This window comes from Tubulanus polymorphus, chromosome 4 (genome assembly GCF_964204645.1).
Source record: "Tubulanus polymorphus chromosome 4, tnTubPoly1.2, whole genome shotgun sequence".
Taxonomy (NCBI): Eukaryota; Metazoa; Nemertea; class Palaeonemertea; order Tubulaniformes; family Tubulanidae; genus Tubulanus; species Tubulanus polymorphus.
In genome coordinates this window covers 19,447,039-19,464,529 of record NC_134028.1, presented here as the reverse complement: position 1 = coordinate 19,464,529, position 17,491 = coordinate 19,447,039, and the positions used below count along the sequence as shown (strand labels likewise).

The window sequence follows — 17,491 nt, the reverse complement described above, 5'->3', positions numbered from 1 at the left end:
CGTCCAATTGAAAGACTGCCTTTTCCAGTTAGGGCATTTTTGGATCACATCACTCAGGAAATGACTTACGCTTTAGGGCCCTTTCGTCGGTCCCACGTGTTTCATTTGAGCTATAGACCACATGGTGACACCATGATGGTCAGAAACTGACCAATTGAGATATTCCCGAGTCTGAACACCTGACTGCGAATTTCGGAAATTTATCAAGTCATGTTTGTTTTCAAACTACCGAGGTATCATCATTGCAAATTCATAAATTGACCATCACTGACCACCACTGACCAATTCAAACTTCTCGAATATGAGTTCGATATACCGCGTTATGGTGTCAAACTAGAAAGGATTCGCCATAAATATTGAGAATTCATAAATTGACCATCACTGACCACCACTGACCAATTCAAACTTCTCGAATATGAGAACGATATACCGCGTTATGGTGTCAAACTAGAAAGGATTCGCCATAAATATTGAGAATTCATAAATTGACCATCACTGACCACCACTGACCAATTCAAACTTCTCGAATATGAGAACGATATACCGCGTTATGGTGTCAAACTAGAAAGGATTCGCCATTGAAAATTCATGAATTGACCATCACTGACCACCACTGACCAATTGAAACTTCTCGAATGTAAGAAAGATATACCGGTACCGCATTTGGTGTGAAACTAGAAAGCATTCCCCATTAGAATTTATAAATTGACCATCACTGACCACCACTGCCCAAGTGAAACTTCTCGAATATCGTCGAATTCGAAAGTGGTTGTCGTCGTATTGTTATTTCTAGAGACCAGCAGTATGTTTTGCTACTGTTTCTGAATGGCGTTGACATGATGGAAATATATTACTCCTAAATAGGTTACACATCTGGATCACAGCACCTCACTTGCCGCAGTGCGTAATTTTGACTGCATAGTAATGCTAATACATAAACTTTTTTACTACTTGACTCAAAGCTTGACGCGAATCATCTGAACAGTACTGCGTTTGAAAACGAATAGAAAATGTTTGCGAGAAGCACCTGCAAATAAGTTATGATAAGATTAAATCTATGGTTAATCGATGCTTAAAAAAACAATTAAATCACAGGCAAGATGACTAACAACCGTTTCAACCAATCAGCGCGATGCCAATTAATTAAATCATTAAACGCATTAGGCTCCTAATATTTGTAATCATTTGTCGTTCTTTAAACTTGGCCACTTTTGTTTCAGAAAACCGCGTACTAGACCAGTGGTCACCAAGGCATTAAAAAAGTTTTGAAAATTCGATGGTAACGATTTGTCCGTCAAAAAACTATTTCGTTAATATTTCAAGTTTTTTTTAACTCTTGTACAGAATTCACTATATGAAAAGTGTTCATAGGAATTGAAATTCGGTGTGATATCAGTCACCTGTTACCCCTTTTTCATTGTCAGTTCTTTATTGCACTATCATGCGCTCTTCTAAAATAGAAAAGAACATGTGTGTTTCGTTATAAACAAGGTTAAATTCCAAACGCACATGAAATATCACACAATATACACATCTAGCATTTTCTCTAACTAGGCCCTTTCCAAATGGCAATTGTTTAGTTTTTTAACGGCCGACATTCAGAAGCACCTAAAAACCAGTGGTAGCGCTTGAGATTTTCAGTGTAGGTCACATCTCACATCGACTCGGCTCGCAGTCGGTTCGTTTCATGGGAACACATCTGGTTGACACTAGTTTCACAGTTGACGAAATCAGAAAACTTTTTTCAAATGCCTTTGATAACATCTTAAACATAGTATTCTTCTTAATTACATTTCGTTGATTCCATAGATATGTTTTTATGAAAATTGCTCCAGTTATAGCGGATTCAAGCATACATGTGAAATCATTATTTTCAAAATATTCAATTTTCTCTGCTTTTGAAGAAATTCTGACACAATATCATCTCCACTCGACACATGATTTTACTTCGGCGCCTTTAAGGGAGTGTCCCTTAAAGTTGAGTTCTTACTTAGTCAAACAAGGAGATATGCCTGATTCCTTTTTAAAATTTAGATTTCGACAGATATCATCAAATTACTAGGAAGGGACAGCAGCGTTCGGTCATCCACAAAAAATACCTAAAATGCAGTCCTAGGGTTATGGAAAAACAGGACATGAAACATACAGAAAAATCCTTTGTTTGGTTGACTGAAATTATTATTGAACTCTTAAATAGCGACATTCAGAGAAACAAAAACATAAGAATATAATCTCGCCCACCCGTTAAAAACATAACGTAATGATATGAGGCCATGTGTCATCTTTAATTGAAATCACATTATATTCATTCTCATGCGAGGATGGGTCTCCAAATTCATAGGATAAGGAGAATAATGGTTTGAATGATGAATACAACTCATAAAGCGCCAATTTCACTGATTCTTGCATATAAATGCTCAAAGGCGCTTTACAGTAATCGAGTAAACAGGTGCGTTTTTAGGAGTCTTTTGAATTTGAATTCAAATCGGGTGTTCATGACGACTATAGGCGCTTTTACGAAACTGAATCTTTGTAAATCGATTTAAGTTTCACGTTTACGGCACGCGGTTTAGTGAATCCGATATGATAAATCAACTCGTTTATGGACGCGGTTTAGTAAATTGATTTATTAAATCGACTAACTTGCTCGGCGAGCAAGTTAGTGGCGATTTAGTCAGTGAAATCCAACATGGCGTCCTCTTCGACCGCGGGCTAAAGACATCTATTGCAGACCATCATCTATCAATAATTCGGTCACCATTGACGCCCATTTTCTTTCGAATCGCGACCTTTAGATTGATAAATTGATTCGACTCATTTACGAAAAACGATTCGATTTACTAATCCTTACGTTTTCCAACATCGAATCGGATTTAGCTAAACCGAATCAGATTCAATTTCGTAAAAGCGCCTTATAATTGAGCATTCTAGGGCTGGAGCAAGAAACGTGTGGGATCGTCCGCCAAGGTATCGCTAAGGAGTCAGTCCGTGGTGGCTTTTGAAAGCGACGACCGCATATGAATGCATTGATTGAATGACATCTCAAAAGTCAGATTATATAAAATTAAACATGATATGCGGATAGGTTCTTCCAATTAGGCCTATACTGGTAAAAATTAAATGACCCAATATGTGATATAAATGTTCAATCAAAAAGTAGAAAGTGAATCCGTAATTCAGTATGGTAGGCCTATTGTTACAACATCAAACACTCAAATTCAATCCTTTGTTAAATTGGAAGCCAGTGTAGATGAGCAAGTATCGTGGTCCCTGATTTTAGTTATCGTAATAATTCAAGCCACGCTATTACTTAATCTTTTTACTAATCATAGAAAATTGTGGTGAAATATTTGACTCGACGGTTGCTTTAAGATTGTATCTCTCCAAGCCAGAGTTAATCACGGATATCGGACTACAAAAAAATTCCTTGTGTAAAGCTCAACTTTGTAAATTCCTGGAAAAGCTCGCCTCGGATATTTCAATAATGATTAAACATTAATTTTCCCAACGAAAAACCTAAACAACCAATGTACGCTTGCTTGAAGTTTACCAATGCACTATCGTTGCTTTTTCTAGCTATTTGTACTGTTTGCCGCAAAAAGATTGCATCCTCTATTACAGGATTTAAGGATACAACTCTAAAACCAGTTAGTTTAAATTAACCATTATACAATATGATACATGACCAAATACACTGTTGATATGAAAAAGATCCAATATGTACACATTTCAAATCTCAAACCAAGTTTTATCATTAGAAAATAACGACACAACGTTCGATCGTTCACTAGAGATCATCTTTTTGAATTTGTACACAGTGAATTTTCGTATCGTATTATGGTATTATCAATTCTCCGCATTTGAGTGTGACTATTCTACGAATACAAAGTTATTTTTAGCAATGAAGTTTTAATTGTCATTTTAAATGTTAACTATCCACTGGTATGTAAACTTACTAACTTTTGGCAACTGACCTCAAATCTTGGAATGGGCTCAGGTAGCCTGCTGATCCACTCTTTATTAATACTTCTAAAGAAATATTCAGTATAAGAAGTAAAAAGTATATTAGAGTACTATTTATCTGTATATCGCGATAATTCGTGTACGTATGATTGAAAAACGATATTCTATCGAATCTCATGGTATGATTATTGTGTATAAGATCAATAATTAGCAACCTTCCACGGATACGAAGCGGCCTAAGTTTACATCCTACCATAATTTTCTCTAAACTCTCAGCATTATATCAAGATCGGTCTTAGAAAATATATGAAGGACGTGTTCACAGGTTAACGAGGCCAAAAATCTTCCTCAAAATTTCAAATTTTTACGAGCAAAGATAATATACTTCATGCTTTTGGTGCAGAAATAATGGATGTCCACAAATTGCAAATTGTGTTTTCAAAGTAAACGATCCGAGTGTGGAATTGTTTCGAATTCAGGGTTCTCCCATTTACTCTCCGGTATTTTACAATGTTTCAATAAGATACGTAAGTCGCACTTTTGTTGTGATACAGCTTTCTCTATTGGTCAGCGTTGTGATCACTTAAAATTACCCATAAGTTTGAATTCTCACTGAACTACTACATCCCTTATAACGAATATATATTTCATATGAGGCGATTAACTTTGATGATCTGCGGTCAGTGGACAGCAGTTACGAAACATTCAAAACTACTACATTATCTTCCATCTATTCATTATTCATATATATGATATGATATGATATGATATGATATGATATGATATGATATGATATGATATGATATGATATGATATGATATGATATGATATGATATGATATGATATGATATGATATTAAAACGACACATTTAATAAGAGTAGTACTGAGGAAGGATTCAGGCAATACCCCGTGTTAATTCTAAAAACATTTAACCGGTAATTAGACAGTACTGGTGTAGCTTGTACAGGTAAAAGAGTTATTATATTTACGTTCAGACCGAATGAAATTATTTGATACGAGACACGACTAAGTTGTGTCCGAAACAGATAAATATAGCTATGTGGTCAGTATTGGTCAAGATTTGGTCACTTGAATAGTTGTTAGATGAAAGCCCACACCATTTCTAATTATTTGACAACAAACACGACTGTGTTGCTTCTAGAATAAACAAATTACTTTAAGGTCAGTATTGGTAAAACATTGGTCAGTTAAATAGTTGTTAGATCATAGCCCGCACCGTATCTAGTAGCTCGACGCCCAAACACGATTTTATTGCTTTACTAAACATATAAATTACATATGGTGGGTTCTAGTTAGTGGTAACTGGTCAGTACTGGTCAAGCATTGGTCAGTTAAACAATTTTTAGTTTAATGTCCACTTTATATCTAGTTATTTGACACCAAATAACTTAATTGTTTGCAAAACAGATAATTTACTATATAGCCAGTACTGGTCATGCATTGGTCAGTTGATAGACCAAGGTCCACGCCACGAGTTATTTGATACTAAACATTATTGTGTCGTTTCGGAAAATTTATCTGTTGGGCAATTTGTGGTCAGCCCTGGTTCGTTAGTTCTTATTTTGCGGGCATTTTATCTCGAACCACCGAAAGACTGAATTACTAATAAATTCAACAGATCATTAATTAATGGAAATGAAGATCATGTTAACTAAGTCCTTAGTCTGAATAAAATGTATGTGGTATTATATGGGTGCTATGGTGCTGTACACCGAACTGTAACTTTTTATTTTCACTACTACCGTAATTGACTATGATGTTTTCAAGTGGTCTTAAGTACCGCTAATAGCCGAAAGTCGTTGATTTATGTGAAATTTACACACAGCGCCACCCGTTAGTAGTAAAACTAACCCGAGCAATACGGGTGTTAAATAGATACGCTAGCAAACCGGCATTCTCATAATGGTCCCCAAGTTGGAATTTCTGGCTCTCAAGTGGTCAGTGTCTGAGGCCTTTTTTGACTACTTGTATGGTTAATGCATGTTTTGTCAAAAAGGACTCGAATCCGTTAACTTACGTGCTTTCTACGGCGAAACTGGATGCGACCAGCCATCGCTGGTTACAGTCTTTAGCCATTTGCGATTTAACTTTAGAGTATATTTCCGGCAAATCCAACGTGGATGCTGATGCCTTGAGTCGTAAGTGCGTATCCTCTGATGCCGTCCATGCCGTTTGTCAGTCTGTTTTTGCGTCTCCTCTTCCGTCTTTTAATCCCTGCCAGGCTTTGGAAGTTGGCCGGAGGACTATGGTCGCCGCGCAAGAGTTAGACTCCGATCCGAGTAGAATTATTGGACAGATTTCTAGAACGGGGCGGTATCATCCGTGTTCTCGTTTGGATCGAAAGTGGCAACGTTTTGCGGATTCGTTTTGTTTAAGTGATGGCTTACTGTGTCGGAAAGTCTTTGAGGATGGCATTGAGTCGTTGAAAGTCGTTTTTCCCCAATCAGAGATTGCTATAGTGTTTGATCTTTTGCATGATCGCCGAAACTCTATGGGGGGCGGAATGCTACCTACGCGACCGAGTTCGTCACCACTGTCAGCCGGCACTTCACTCCGACTACACCCGTGTCCGACATCGGGCATCCTATGAAGAACGAAGAACTAATCTCCCTCTCCATCACTGGATTCGCCCACCTTTCCGTCATCAACCGGCGACTGCTTTTCCCTCGCGTGTTTCACCCTAGGCTTCTCAACTTCGCGAGGGCGAAGCTCTACCGCAAAAACCAATAAAAGATTGCGGTGGACAAAACGTTTTTTCTTAGAAACTACGTTTCGGACCTCATACACTGGTACTTCACCCGCCGGCTTCGATTCCACAATGTATGGGTCTGCCTCCCACATATCGGCGATTTCGTGTCTAGACTTAAATCCAGTACGTTTAACTAGTACTAAATCCCCAACTTCCAGAACACCTCCCCGCGCAGCTTTATCATACCTTATCATAACCCCCGACTGTCTCCATCCTTTCTTTCGCAACTCCCCAAGCATACTCTAATTCTCATCAATCGTTTTAGCGAACTCCCCAACTTCCTCCACCTCATCAGCTCTTAACCCATAACGTAAATCAAACGGTAACCGTGGCTGTCGGCCGAACATCAAATAGTATGGCTCAAAGCCAGTTACCCGATGCGGGGTACAGTTACAGGCAAAGACCAACGAACTGACATAATCTTTCCATGCACCTTTATTTCCCTCTTCTAATGTACCCAACATGCCAATTAGAGTGAAATTAAATCTCTCACACGCCCCATTGCCCATGGCATGGTATGGTGTGGTTCGAGACTTGGTCACCCCGGCCCGCTTGCAGAGTTCTCTGATGACTTTACTTTCAAAGGTCTGACCCTGATCTGAATGCAACACTAGCGGGATACCGAACTTAGTGATCACCTGCTCGTGCAAAACCTTGGCAACGGTAGATGCAAGTTGATTCCGGGTTGGAAAGGCCCAACTATACTTCGTTAAGTGGTCCGTCACCACCAACACATCTTCGATTCCTCCCGATGGTTCGATTTTCAAATGATCGATACATAACAGCTGAAATGGGTATGTGGTGACTATTGACGTAAGTGGGGCTCGTTCAACCGAACGTACATACCCTTCCACATCGGCTCTCATACCTGGCCAAAAGAAGCGATTGCTGACAAGCGCGACTGACCGATCGCGTCCGAACAAGCTATAATAATGTCAGGTCTGCTAAAACAGTAACATCATCTGGCTGTCAAGCGAATGAAGACATGGGGTGTTTGCAAGAAGAGGCTGATACTAGGATTATCTATAACGCCGTACAAGCTGATAAGACCCTAAAACCAAGCAGAATCATTATAAAGTCTCCAGATACAGACGTACTAGTACTGGCCATTCATTACTTCAGCGTGATGGAAAATGTTAACGAAGTTTGGTTTCGAACGGGCACTGGACATAAACGAAGGTAAGTAGGTGTACGTGAAAGCATCACGCTTCATTCAATTGAACATAATGTATGTATGAAAAGTCGCAATAGGAGTATATCATTTTTCTAAATTCCTCAGATTCATACCAGTACATATGATAGCAAAATCAATGGGACGCGCCGCAAACCTCCTCCCTGTCGTACACGCATTAACCGGTAAGTTATGTCGAAATCTACCCGCCATTAGCACCTTAGAGACATTATTTTCTCCAGACTTTCATTTCAGTAGAAAACATGTATTAATAATGTTGTACTCTTCAATATCAATACAGGTTGTGATACCGTCGAGTCGTTCTTTGGAAAAGGAAAAGCGCAAGCAGTTAACATCTTAATGAACAAAGCAGAGAGATTACAATCATTGGATACTATGATAACATCAGACGATCCAGATTAACTTGTAGATTGCGCTCGATTACTAATATCCTTAATGTACGATCCAAAAAGCAAATATTGTGACGTAACCAATCTAAATTCGCTGAGAGCACGGCTAGCGGATTTTAAACTTGCCGATTTGTGTAGTATTCCTCCCTGCGAAGCGAGTTTCAAGCAGCATACTCTCCGGGCTAGATCTGGCACTCGGCCGCGATTTAGAGACCACCAGTATTATCACCAACACACTATGGATGGCAATCGAATGGAGAAATGTTGGAACCCATCATGTTTAAGGGCCCAACATCAAGTGAACTCCTCTGAGAATTTGTTTGCAGCTGTAAAAAAGATGTAAAGTAGGATGCAGCTGCATTGAGAGCGGTTTAGAACGTACTGTCGTATGTGGCTGCAGTGGGACTTGTGGACCTAACTAAAGTTGACTCTAACGTAACTATCAATCAATTCTATATGTAATATTGTCAACATATACGTATCGAAAACGTGGGTTGAATTTATTTTGAAATATATATTCCAGTTGGATCTCGATTTCTTTGTTGGGGGAAATTGTTAATGGGAAAATCCAAATATTTCATGATAAAAATTGACATTTTGCTCAAAATGAGTCGACGTTGTTTTTGACCAGTTCATTTTTTTTGACGAGTTCATTTGACCCTGAAGGTTTGGTACGAAGGTCGTCGTTCGAGACTCATTGGAGACCCCTGATTATGTAGAATTATCAAACATGTCGATTGATTATATTTTACCACCTAGCCCCACAATACAGTAAACGTAATAGAAGCGTTGTCATAAAAATATAGAATTTTTTGCAATCATTCTTAAAAGACACCGAGAATTATCAAGCAAATGCGAAATATTTCATCACCATTCAAAGAGAAACGTCGAATTGTCCGGAAACGATATTTCTCTTTTCAATATGCTGCTTACAACAGGGTAACTATATGGATCAAATGGATCTACAAATTGCACTCAAATTTTAACAATGTTCAAATTCAGACGCAGTTTTCATGGTGATGACGACCACAAATACATCACACACTAAGGTTCTTGGTGAAGGGTGGCATATGACTTTCTCGAGAAACTAGGGTATTTCTTTGTGTGGCCTAAAAAGAACTTATCTTTGAATATAATAATAAAGCAACATTTGTGGCGAACGCCAGTAAATAGTTTATGTTAGTAGAAATAGGTCATCTCTGTAGTATCCCCGCCCTGCATGTCAATCATATTAGCATGAGCATGTGCTGTCCGCGGAGTCGGAAATAAACAGTTGTATTTTGCATATCAAACGAAAAGGGTCTTCTCTCATTCTTTCTCTGCATCGAACTGATTTCTCCTGTGGAACTGCAAGACCTCCACAACATTGATTAATACCCAAACCTAACTCCGAAGATCCCTCAATTGTGGAATCTATAGAATAGCGCGTAAAGTTTGCGACACAGTAGGCCTATATAGAAGCAGGTCGGAACGTCAACCAGCGTTGAAAGAGCACAAAATGACGTAAAAAAACTTTGAACTCGAAAGAGGAGATGCTTTCGGTATTTCAAAACGCTCACTGCCGCAATGCCAACCACATTTTGGGTCTGCATCGAATTCCAATGCGACGTTGATAATCTTAACGATGGATTTACTCCCCCATGATAAACTTATATTTCAATTCCTTTGTAAATTAGTTAAACTCAACAGGTGATTCCCCTTTGCTCCTGTTCCTGTTTTTTTGTAAAGCGATTTCATATTGAAGAATGGGACAGGAACCAGGGAGCCAAATCGTTACAATCTCGATCAGGTTCCGAATATGTGCCGGGGAGGATGCTGTGGGGCGTTCTGTAGTTTTTGACGCTGGTCTTGGTTATCTGGTCTAGGGGTCCATTATCCAAAAGTAATTCATTTTTAAGAAAAAAATAATTGCCAACGAAGGAGGTTATCCCACAGGGGCCCGTATCATAAGTTTGGGGGTGAACTGTAGCTTTGTCGGAAACAACTTGATACTGTTACTACTGAACTGTCAATCAATATGACCTATATGTAACTCTGCATGCAGCCCCCTTTCCCGCCACTTGGCACTCTAATAAAGTTTCTTATACGGTACACACGGAATTCTTCCCAGCTGTTCTCGATCCTGTTTCTAGTGGAATCTCTACCACATTTTTGGTGCCGTGACCAGGATGGCAGCTCAGGACAAACGCTTGATGCAAAACCGCACGACCAACAGAGGACTTTTGACCAAAACTATTTCTAAAATTCAAATTATTCTAAGAAGCAAAGCTATTTCGGAATTGGATCGCGATCGGCTACTCGCAGCCATGGAGACGTACAAGGAGAAAATTAACATTCTCGCTGATCTAGATCAAAAACTCCTACTGACCGTCGAGGAGGCGGACTTGGATAAATTCATTACGGACGCAGACGAATACCTAACAGATATCAAAGAAAATTACCGGGTACTACAAAGACAAATCGATAGAAGGTTCGCTGCAGATCAACACGATACCAGCTTGATCTCAGATCAGTCTGCGCGCAGCGACCGTAACTCGCGACGAACGGTCAACTTACCAAAACTCTCCTTAATGAAATTTGATGGAAATATACTGAACTGGATGGAATTCTTCGATTCCTTTAATTCGGCAGTTGGGATGGACGAAAACCTTACTGACGTCCAGAAATTCCAATACTTACGGGCTCAAACAACGGACGAAGCGGCTCAGGTGATAAACGGGTTATCACTCACCGATGGTAACTACAATCACGCGTTGGAATTGCTCAAAGATCGATACGGTAAACCTCATGTTATCATCGGCGCATATATGCGCGCGCTGTGGGAGCTTGAACCACCTAGCGCCAACCACCAATCATTACGTAACTTTTACGACCGTTTAGAGGCTTACATAAGAGGTTTAAGATCTCTGGGTAAACCAGAAGAAACATACGGAGATTTACTCGTGCCTGTCGTATTGGATAAGTTACCCGGTCATATCCGCCAACAAATGACGAGACAGCGCGGAAATAATGATTGGAATATCGTTGACCTCAGAACTTCGCTACTAAAAGAAATCGAAGCCCTTCGCGCGGGGGATACGCTAAATAACGATTTTCAAGACCACGATCTCACGTACCCAACCGCAGCCTTCCATACCCGTGTATCTACGTCCAAGCCGAAAACATTCTCACGATCTAATTGCGCTTACTGTAAATCGAACAACCATAATTCTCACGAATGTCGCGTTTTCAACGGACCCGGAAAAAGGCGAGAAATAGTAATTCGAGACCGCTTATGTTTTAACTGTTTAGGTTCACACCGTTCCGCCGACTGCAAATCCAAACTCAGATGCCGAAATTGCCAACGGAAACATCATTCATCTCTATGTGACCCGCAGAGAAACCACATGGCAACAGAACCGCTACAAACTAACACTGACTCTACCACCCATCAAGTGGAAGTAAAAATAACTCCAACTGGAGGAGCCGTTCTACTAAAAACAGCGTTCGCCCGTATCTCTTCTGAATCGACATCAATTAATGCGACCATCTTATTTGACGAAGGCGCCCAAAGATCCTTCATCACACAGAAAATGGCACAAGCCCTACATCTAGTGTCAAATGAGTCCGAAGACATTCAGATATCGGCCTTTGGTGGAATATCAGGACCTGCTCGGTCTTTAGACGTCGGGACCATAAAGCTAAATACCAGTGATGGAGATTTAAAAATTCGAACCCTGATTGTGCCGTCGATTTCCGCTCCCATTCACAATCACATGTCGCGAAAGGTGCTCGAATTACCGCATATACGAAATCTCGAATTGGCACATCCGTATTCGGACTGCGAAAATCACGAAATAGAACTCTTAATCGGTGCAGATTACTATTGGGCGATCGTAGGAAATGATATCGTACGTGGCCCCGGACCAACAGCAATTTCTTCGACAATCGGTTATCTACCATCAGGACCCACATGTCAGCCTACAACTCATATTAACCTCATTAGCGCGCTGAAAGTTAACACATGTGCTGTCGAAAACAAACGCGAGGAAATAAATCTACAACGTTTCTGGGACCAAAGATGACGCGCATACAACCGGAACTGCAGTCAGCAAATCCATGTCGGATTACAGTCAGACACACTTGCGCTTTGAAAATGGAAAATACACCGCGAAACTACCCTGGAAAGATGACCACGCCCCCTTGCCAACCAACCGAATGGTGGCTGAGAGACGAACACGTGGTATGATCCGCCGACTTGAACCGGAAATGCGAAGCGTCTGCAATAAGCAAAAACCGTAATGTTTCCAATGTCTCCGTTTTTAACGCATGCGCATTAGTGAGTGTTGGTGAAATTCTCTAAGTCCAGAAATCGGTTGAGTGCGCAGGCGTCACTACATGTCAGAACTTTCAAAACTGGGTCATGTCAGGACGCATAATGAATGTGTGTTTTGATGACTCCAATGTTTCCGTTTCTATTAGATTCGAATCCCACAATAAATAATTATCTTATTTCATCTTATTTCAATTCGATTTGAACATTGATGACCCGAGTGTCACTCGTTTATTTTTGCGGCGCTACTAGATTCGAGCCCCGAAAAATACTGAACTTATTTCAATTCAATTTGAACTTTGATGACTCCAGTGTCGCTGATTTATTTTATACGACGCTATCACGTTCGAATCCCGAAAATGCTGATCTCGAAATGGTAACCATTATGAACTTTGGTGCACTTTCTATGGTGATCCCCAATGTCACTGTTTATTTATTTGGACAATTCTTTTAATTGTATTAACATATAATACGCAAGCATATGATACGAGATTATTTAGACATCACGACCCGCTGCTAAAGTTCACGCTGGTTCATTTCAAGCGAATACCGTACTGTGTGTGACATGACCCAGTTTTGAAACATGTAAACACTGTCATGACGCCTGCGCACTGTACTGATTTCTCGACTTTTCCAACACTTACTAAGCCTAATGCGCATGCGTTAAAAACGGAGACATTGGAAACATTACGGTTTTTGCCTACAATAATATTATCAACGAACAATTATCACGTGGCTTCATCGAAGAAGTCGAAAACGACGATCACTCGGGACACTACTTACCTCACCGTGGGGTAAAAAAGGACTCAGTAACCACACCTTTGAGAATAGTATTCGACTGCAGCTGAACCTAGTTTGAACGATTGCCTTGAGACTGGACCGCCATTGCTTAACGATCTAGCGTCGATCATAATACGCTTCCGATTACACAAATTCGCGATATCTGCAGACATTGAGAAGGCCTTCCTACAAATCGGCCTTGACTCAAACGATCGAAAATTCACAAAATTTCTTTGGCTTTCCGACCAATCAAACCCAGAAAGTGAATTGAAGGCTTACCAATTTCGTTCAGTGCTCTTTGGAGCGGTTTGCAGCCCATACATCTTAAACGTCACCGTGAAATCACACTTACGCAGTATAGATACGGAAACCGCTCGGGATATCTCTGATAACATATATGTTGATAACGTTGTCACGGGTGTAAGCTCCGATACCGAAGCGCTTCGATTCTACCACGAATCCGTCGACATTACCAAATCCGCCGGACTCAACCTACGATCCTGGGCAACTAACTCCGGAAAATTACGCGAACTACTAGAAACCGATGAAGTGGCCGACTCAGATACCGAATCGAAAATTCTTGGCTTAATCTGGAACACCCAACGGGATTCTATCGGATTTCCACATAAGCTTAAAAATGAACTGTCATGCGATGTTGTTACTAAACGCGAAGTCGTCAGTCGAGCTTCGAAAGTATATGACCCATTAGGGTTTTTAGCCCCAGTTCAGATAAGGGCTAAGATCTTTATTCAGGAACTGTGGAAAGAGAAATTCGATTGGGACCAACCCATACCCGATGACTTAAAGCTTAAATGGATACATATTGCGACTGATCTTTGCGACGCTTCAGAGATCCACATTTCACGGAAATACTTCGAGGAATCTGACCGTGGATCAGACTACGAGATCCACGCGTTCGGAGATAGTAGCAAGGTCAAGGAAGCCTATGGATCTGTTGTTTACTTACGTAACCTCACCGACACATCCTTAGTGATGGCAAAAACGCGCGTCGCTCCGGTAAAGGAACTTGCCATTCCTCAGCTCGAGCTGCTTGCAGCGCTTACTGCTGCCAGGCTTATCACATATGTCTATCGTGCTCTCGCGTCGAAAATAGATATATCTAAAACTATTCTGTGGTCCGACAGCCAAATCGTATTACATTGGATTCATAGCGACAAGAAACTACCTGTTTTTGTATCGAACAGAGTAACTCAAATCAAATCGGTAAATATTGATGAATTCAAGTACTGCCCGACGAAAGATAATCCGGCTGATATTCTCTCTCGTGGAATATGCGCAGCCGACTTGCAGAACTGTGACCTATGGTGGAAGGGACCACATTGGTTAGGCCAAGGCGATTGGCCCATTTGCGACCTGTTCGATTCAACAATCCTGTTAACTGAAACGGAATCATTAGACTCCCAGAGAAGCGCAATCGCTTCTCAAGTCCGCCAGAAATTCGGAATCATTAAAGAAGTAAATCCGGCGTTTTATCCCGACTTACCGAAAATGGTTCGGAAATGTGCGTATGTTCTCAGATTTGTCTCACTCTTAAGGGGAAACAAACAGGCGACAGGTCAGACCCTAACAGTTACCGAGTTACAAAAATCCGAAAATGCTATCATTAGATCGGTACAAAAGACATACTTTACGAAGGAATATAATGAACTACTTCAGGAAAAAACAAATTCAACGTTAATCAAACAGTTACGCCTCTTCATGGATAACGATGGAATTGTGCGCGTTGGGGGAAGATTACAGAATGCGCCACTAAATTACAGCACAACCTTCCCGGCTCTTTTGCCGTCGAAATCAAGGTTAACCGAACTCGTTGTATTAGACGCCCACCATAACGTGAAACACGCCGGTTTGGAGTCAACTATGACCCACATACGTCAAGCATTCTGGATTATAAAGATACGGCAGGCTGTCAAACCCATCCTACGGAAATGCGTTCCATGTAGGTTAGTGACGGGATTACCATACGCACTACCAGAACCGGCACCGCTCCAAAAAGATCGCTTAAGCGAAGCTCCGCCCTTTACAGCGTGTGGACTAGATTTCTCCGGTGCTTTACATGTTCGTCCCAATTCGCTAGGGACAAATAAAGCCTACATTCTGTTGTTTACATGCGCCAGTACACGCGCGCTTCATCTGGAAGTCGTAACCGACCTTTCAACTCCAACGTTCTTACACGCGTTTCGTCGCTTCGCGGCTCGTCGTTCCGTTCCAAACAAAATAATTTCGGACAACGCCTCAACATTTCTCTCCGCGGACGAGACGATTCGGAATATCTACGAATCTTTAACAGTACACGAATATCTGCTTAAAAACCGCTGCGAATGGTCGTTCATTCCCAAACGTGCACCTTGGTTCGGAGGGTTTTGGGAGCGTTTAGTGGGTGTTACCAAGTCTATCCTCAAAAAAGTGTTGGGACGTGCCCTTCTATCAGTTCAAGAGTTAATAACTGTCGTAACAGAGATCAATCGAATCGGTGTTAAACAATCGTCCGCTTACGTATTTTTCTACGGATGTCAATGATCCGATGCCATTGACCCCGGCACACTTGTTGTATGGCCGTATGTTAAATAACCTTCCTCACATTGTAATCTCGGATGACGAAATAAATGACCCTACTTTCGGTACAGACCGTTCTAAATTCGAAAAACGCGCGATAAGACTTTCCGAACTACAGAAACATTTTTGGAATAGGTGGTCGTCCGAATACGTGACCGCGTTACGTGAAAGACATATTACACTTCGGAAACGAGCGGGTCAAAACGTCATAAAGGTTGGAGACGTCGTACTCGTCCACGATGACGTAAAAAACCGTGTTAACTGGAAGATGACCGTCGTTACTGAACTCTGTCGCGGAAACGATGGTTTAGTTCGATCAGCTAGAATACGTACGAACAATATTATAACTTCGAGACCGATTAGTAAACTTTATCCGCTAGAGGTGTCTAGTGTCGAAACCGATAAACCCGATATCGCGCCCGATAGCTCTATGAGTGATCAACCAGAGCGAAACGCAAAAACTAAAAGACAATCGGCGATCAGAGCTCAACAGAACATTAAAAAATGGACCGGATTGATTTCTAATTGACTCAAATCTTGATTAATTAACTCTGTGTGTACTTATATCTATATTAATATCTAATCTTATATACGTTTATATCGAAATATTTACTCTACTTAATCTGAATAACTTCGTAAAATGTTCTTATGCAATTTCAAAACACAACGCAATATAACCAATCTATTTCACTTAATTGTTTTAGGGTATCACCTTAAGTGGCCCGGGAGAATGTCGGAAACAACTTGATACTGTTACTACTGAACTGAGTTGCATATGAGCTATCCACGTTCCCCTCTCGACCCGTAACTCTCTCGACCCGTTCCCGTCTCGACCCTACCGTACGATAGCGCCACCACAGTCGATTATTTGAACCATAACACTTGCGCGTATCGGATTCGGTTTTCACAGAACGATCAGTGACACTTCCCAACAATTTTAGAACTTGATTAGATTCTTTAAACTTTTGATTGAAAAGATCGAATGAGGAAATCACCTCCAATGTGAATAAAAGTAAAAATTCAGGATGCGAAAAACAATTTCCCGTCGAAATTTCCTCCCAGAATCTGGGAAGAATATATTCACTGTTTAAAAGCTTTACACTAATTTCAAATGAATTACACGAGTTGAATTATTTTGGTTTCTTAGAAATAAAATCAACTTTATTTAAATCCTTCAAACCATGTTCCTAAAAACGACCCAGCCCGCGGCATTTTAATTGGGACATGTTTCATTGTGCCATTTATCAATTCAAATGTAATTCATCAAATTTATGAAAAAAAAATTATTGTATAAATTTTGCAAAAAAATAAAGATCTTGTTCAATTTTATGACGCGTTGATTTCTAGATCACGTTGTTCCCCATACCATGTTCCCGTCTCGACCCTTCAAATCTGGCTCTACTCTCTACACAGTCCCGTGGACCCTATGTTCCCGTCTCGACCCTTCACATCTGTCTCCACTCTCTACACAGTCCTGTGGACCCTATGTTCCCGTCTCGACCCTTCA

General features: G+C 40.6%; 2 protein-coding genes across 2 annotated transcripts; both read left to right on the top strand.

Annotated features, from left to right (window-relative positions):
* The first annotated feature begins 10,483 nt into the window (after window positions 1-10,483).
* On the top strand, window positions 10,484-12,379 carry LOC141904373 (uncharacterized). The gene has a single exon (XM_074792958.1). It carries the CDS (start codon window positions 10,484-10,486, stop codon window positions 12,377-12,379), a length of 1,896 nt encoding a protein of 631 aa, XP_074649059.1.
* On the top strand, window positions 12,376-16,513 carry LOC141904371 (uncharacterized). Its single transcript, XM_074792957.1, is given in 3 exon segments — window positions 12,376-12,537; window positions 13,459-15,891; window positions 15,893-16,513. Coding segments are annotated over 3 exon segments (3,216 nt in total).
* The last annotated feature ends 978 nt before the right edge of the window (window positions 16,514-17,491 follow it).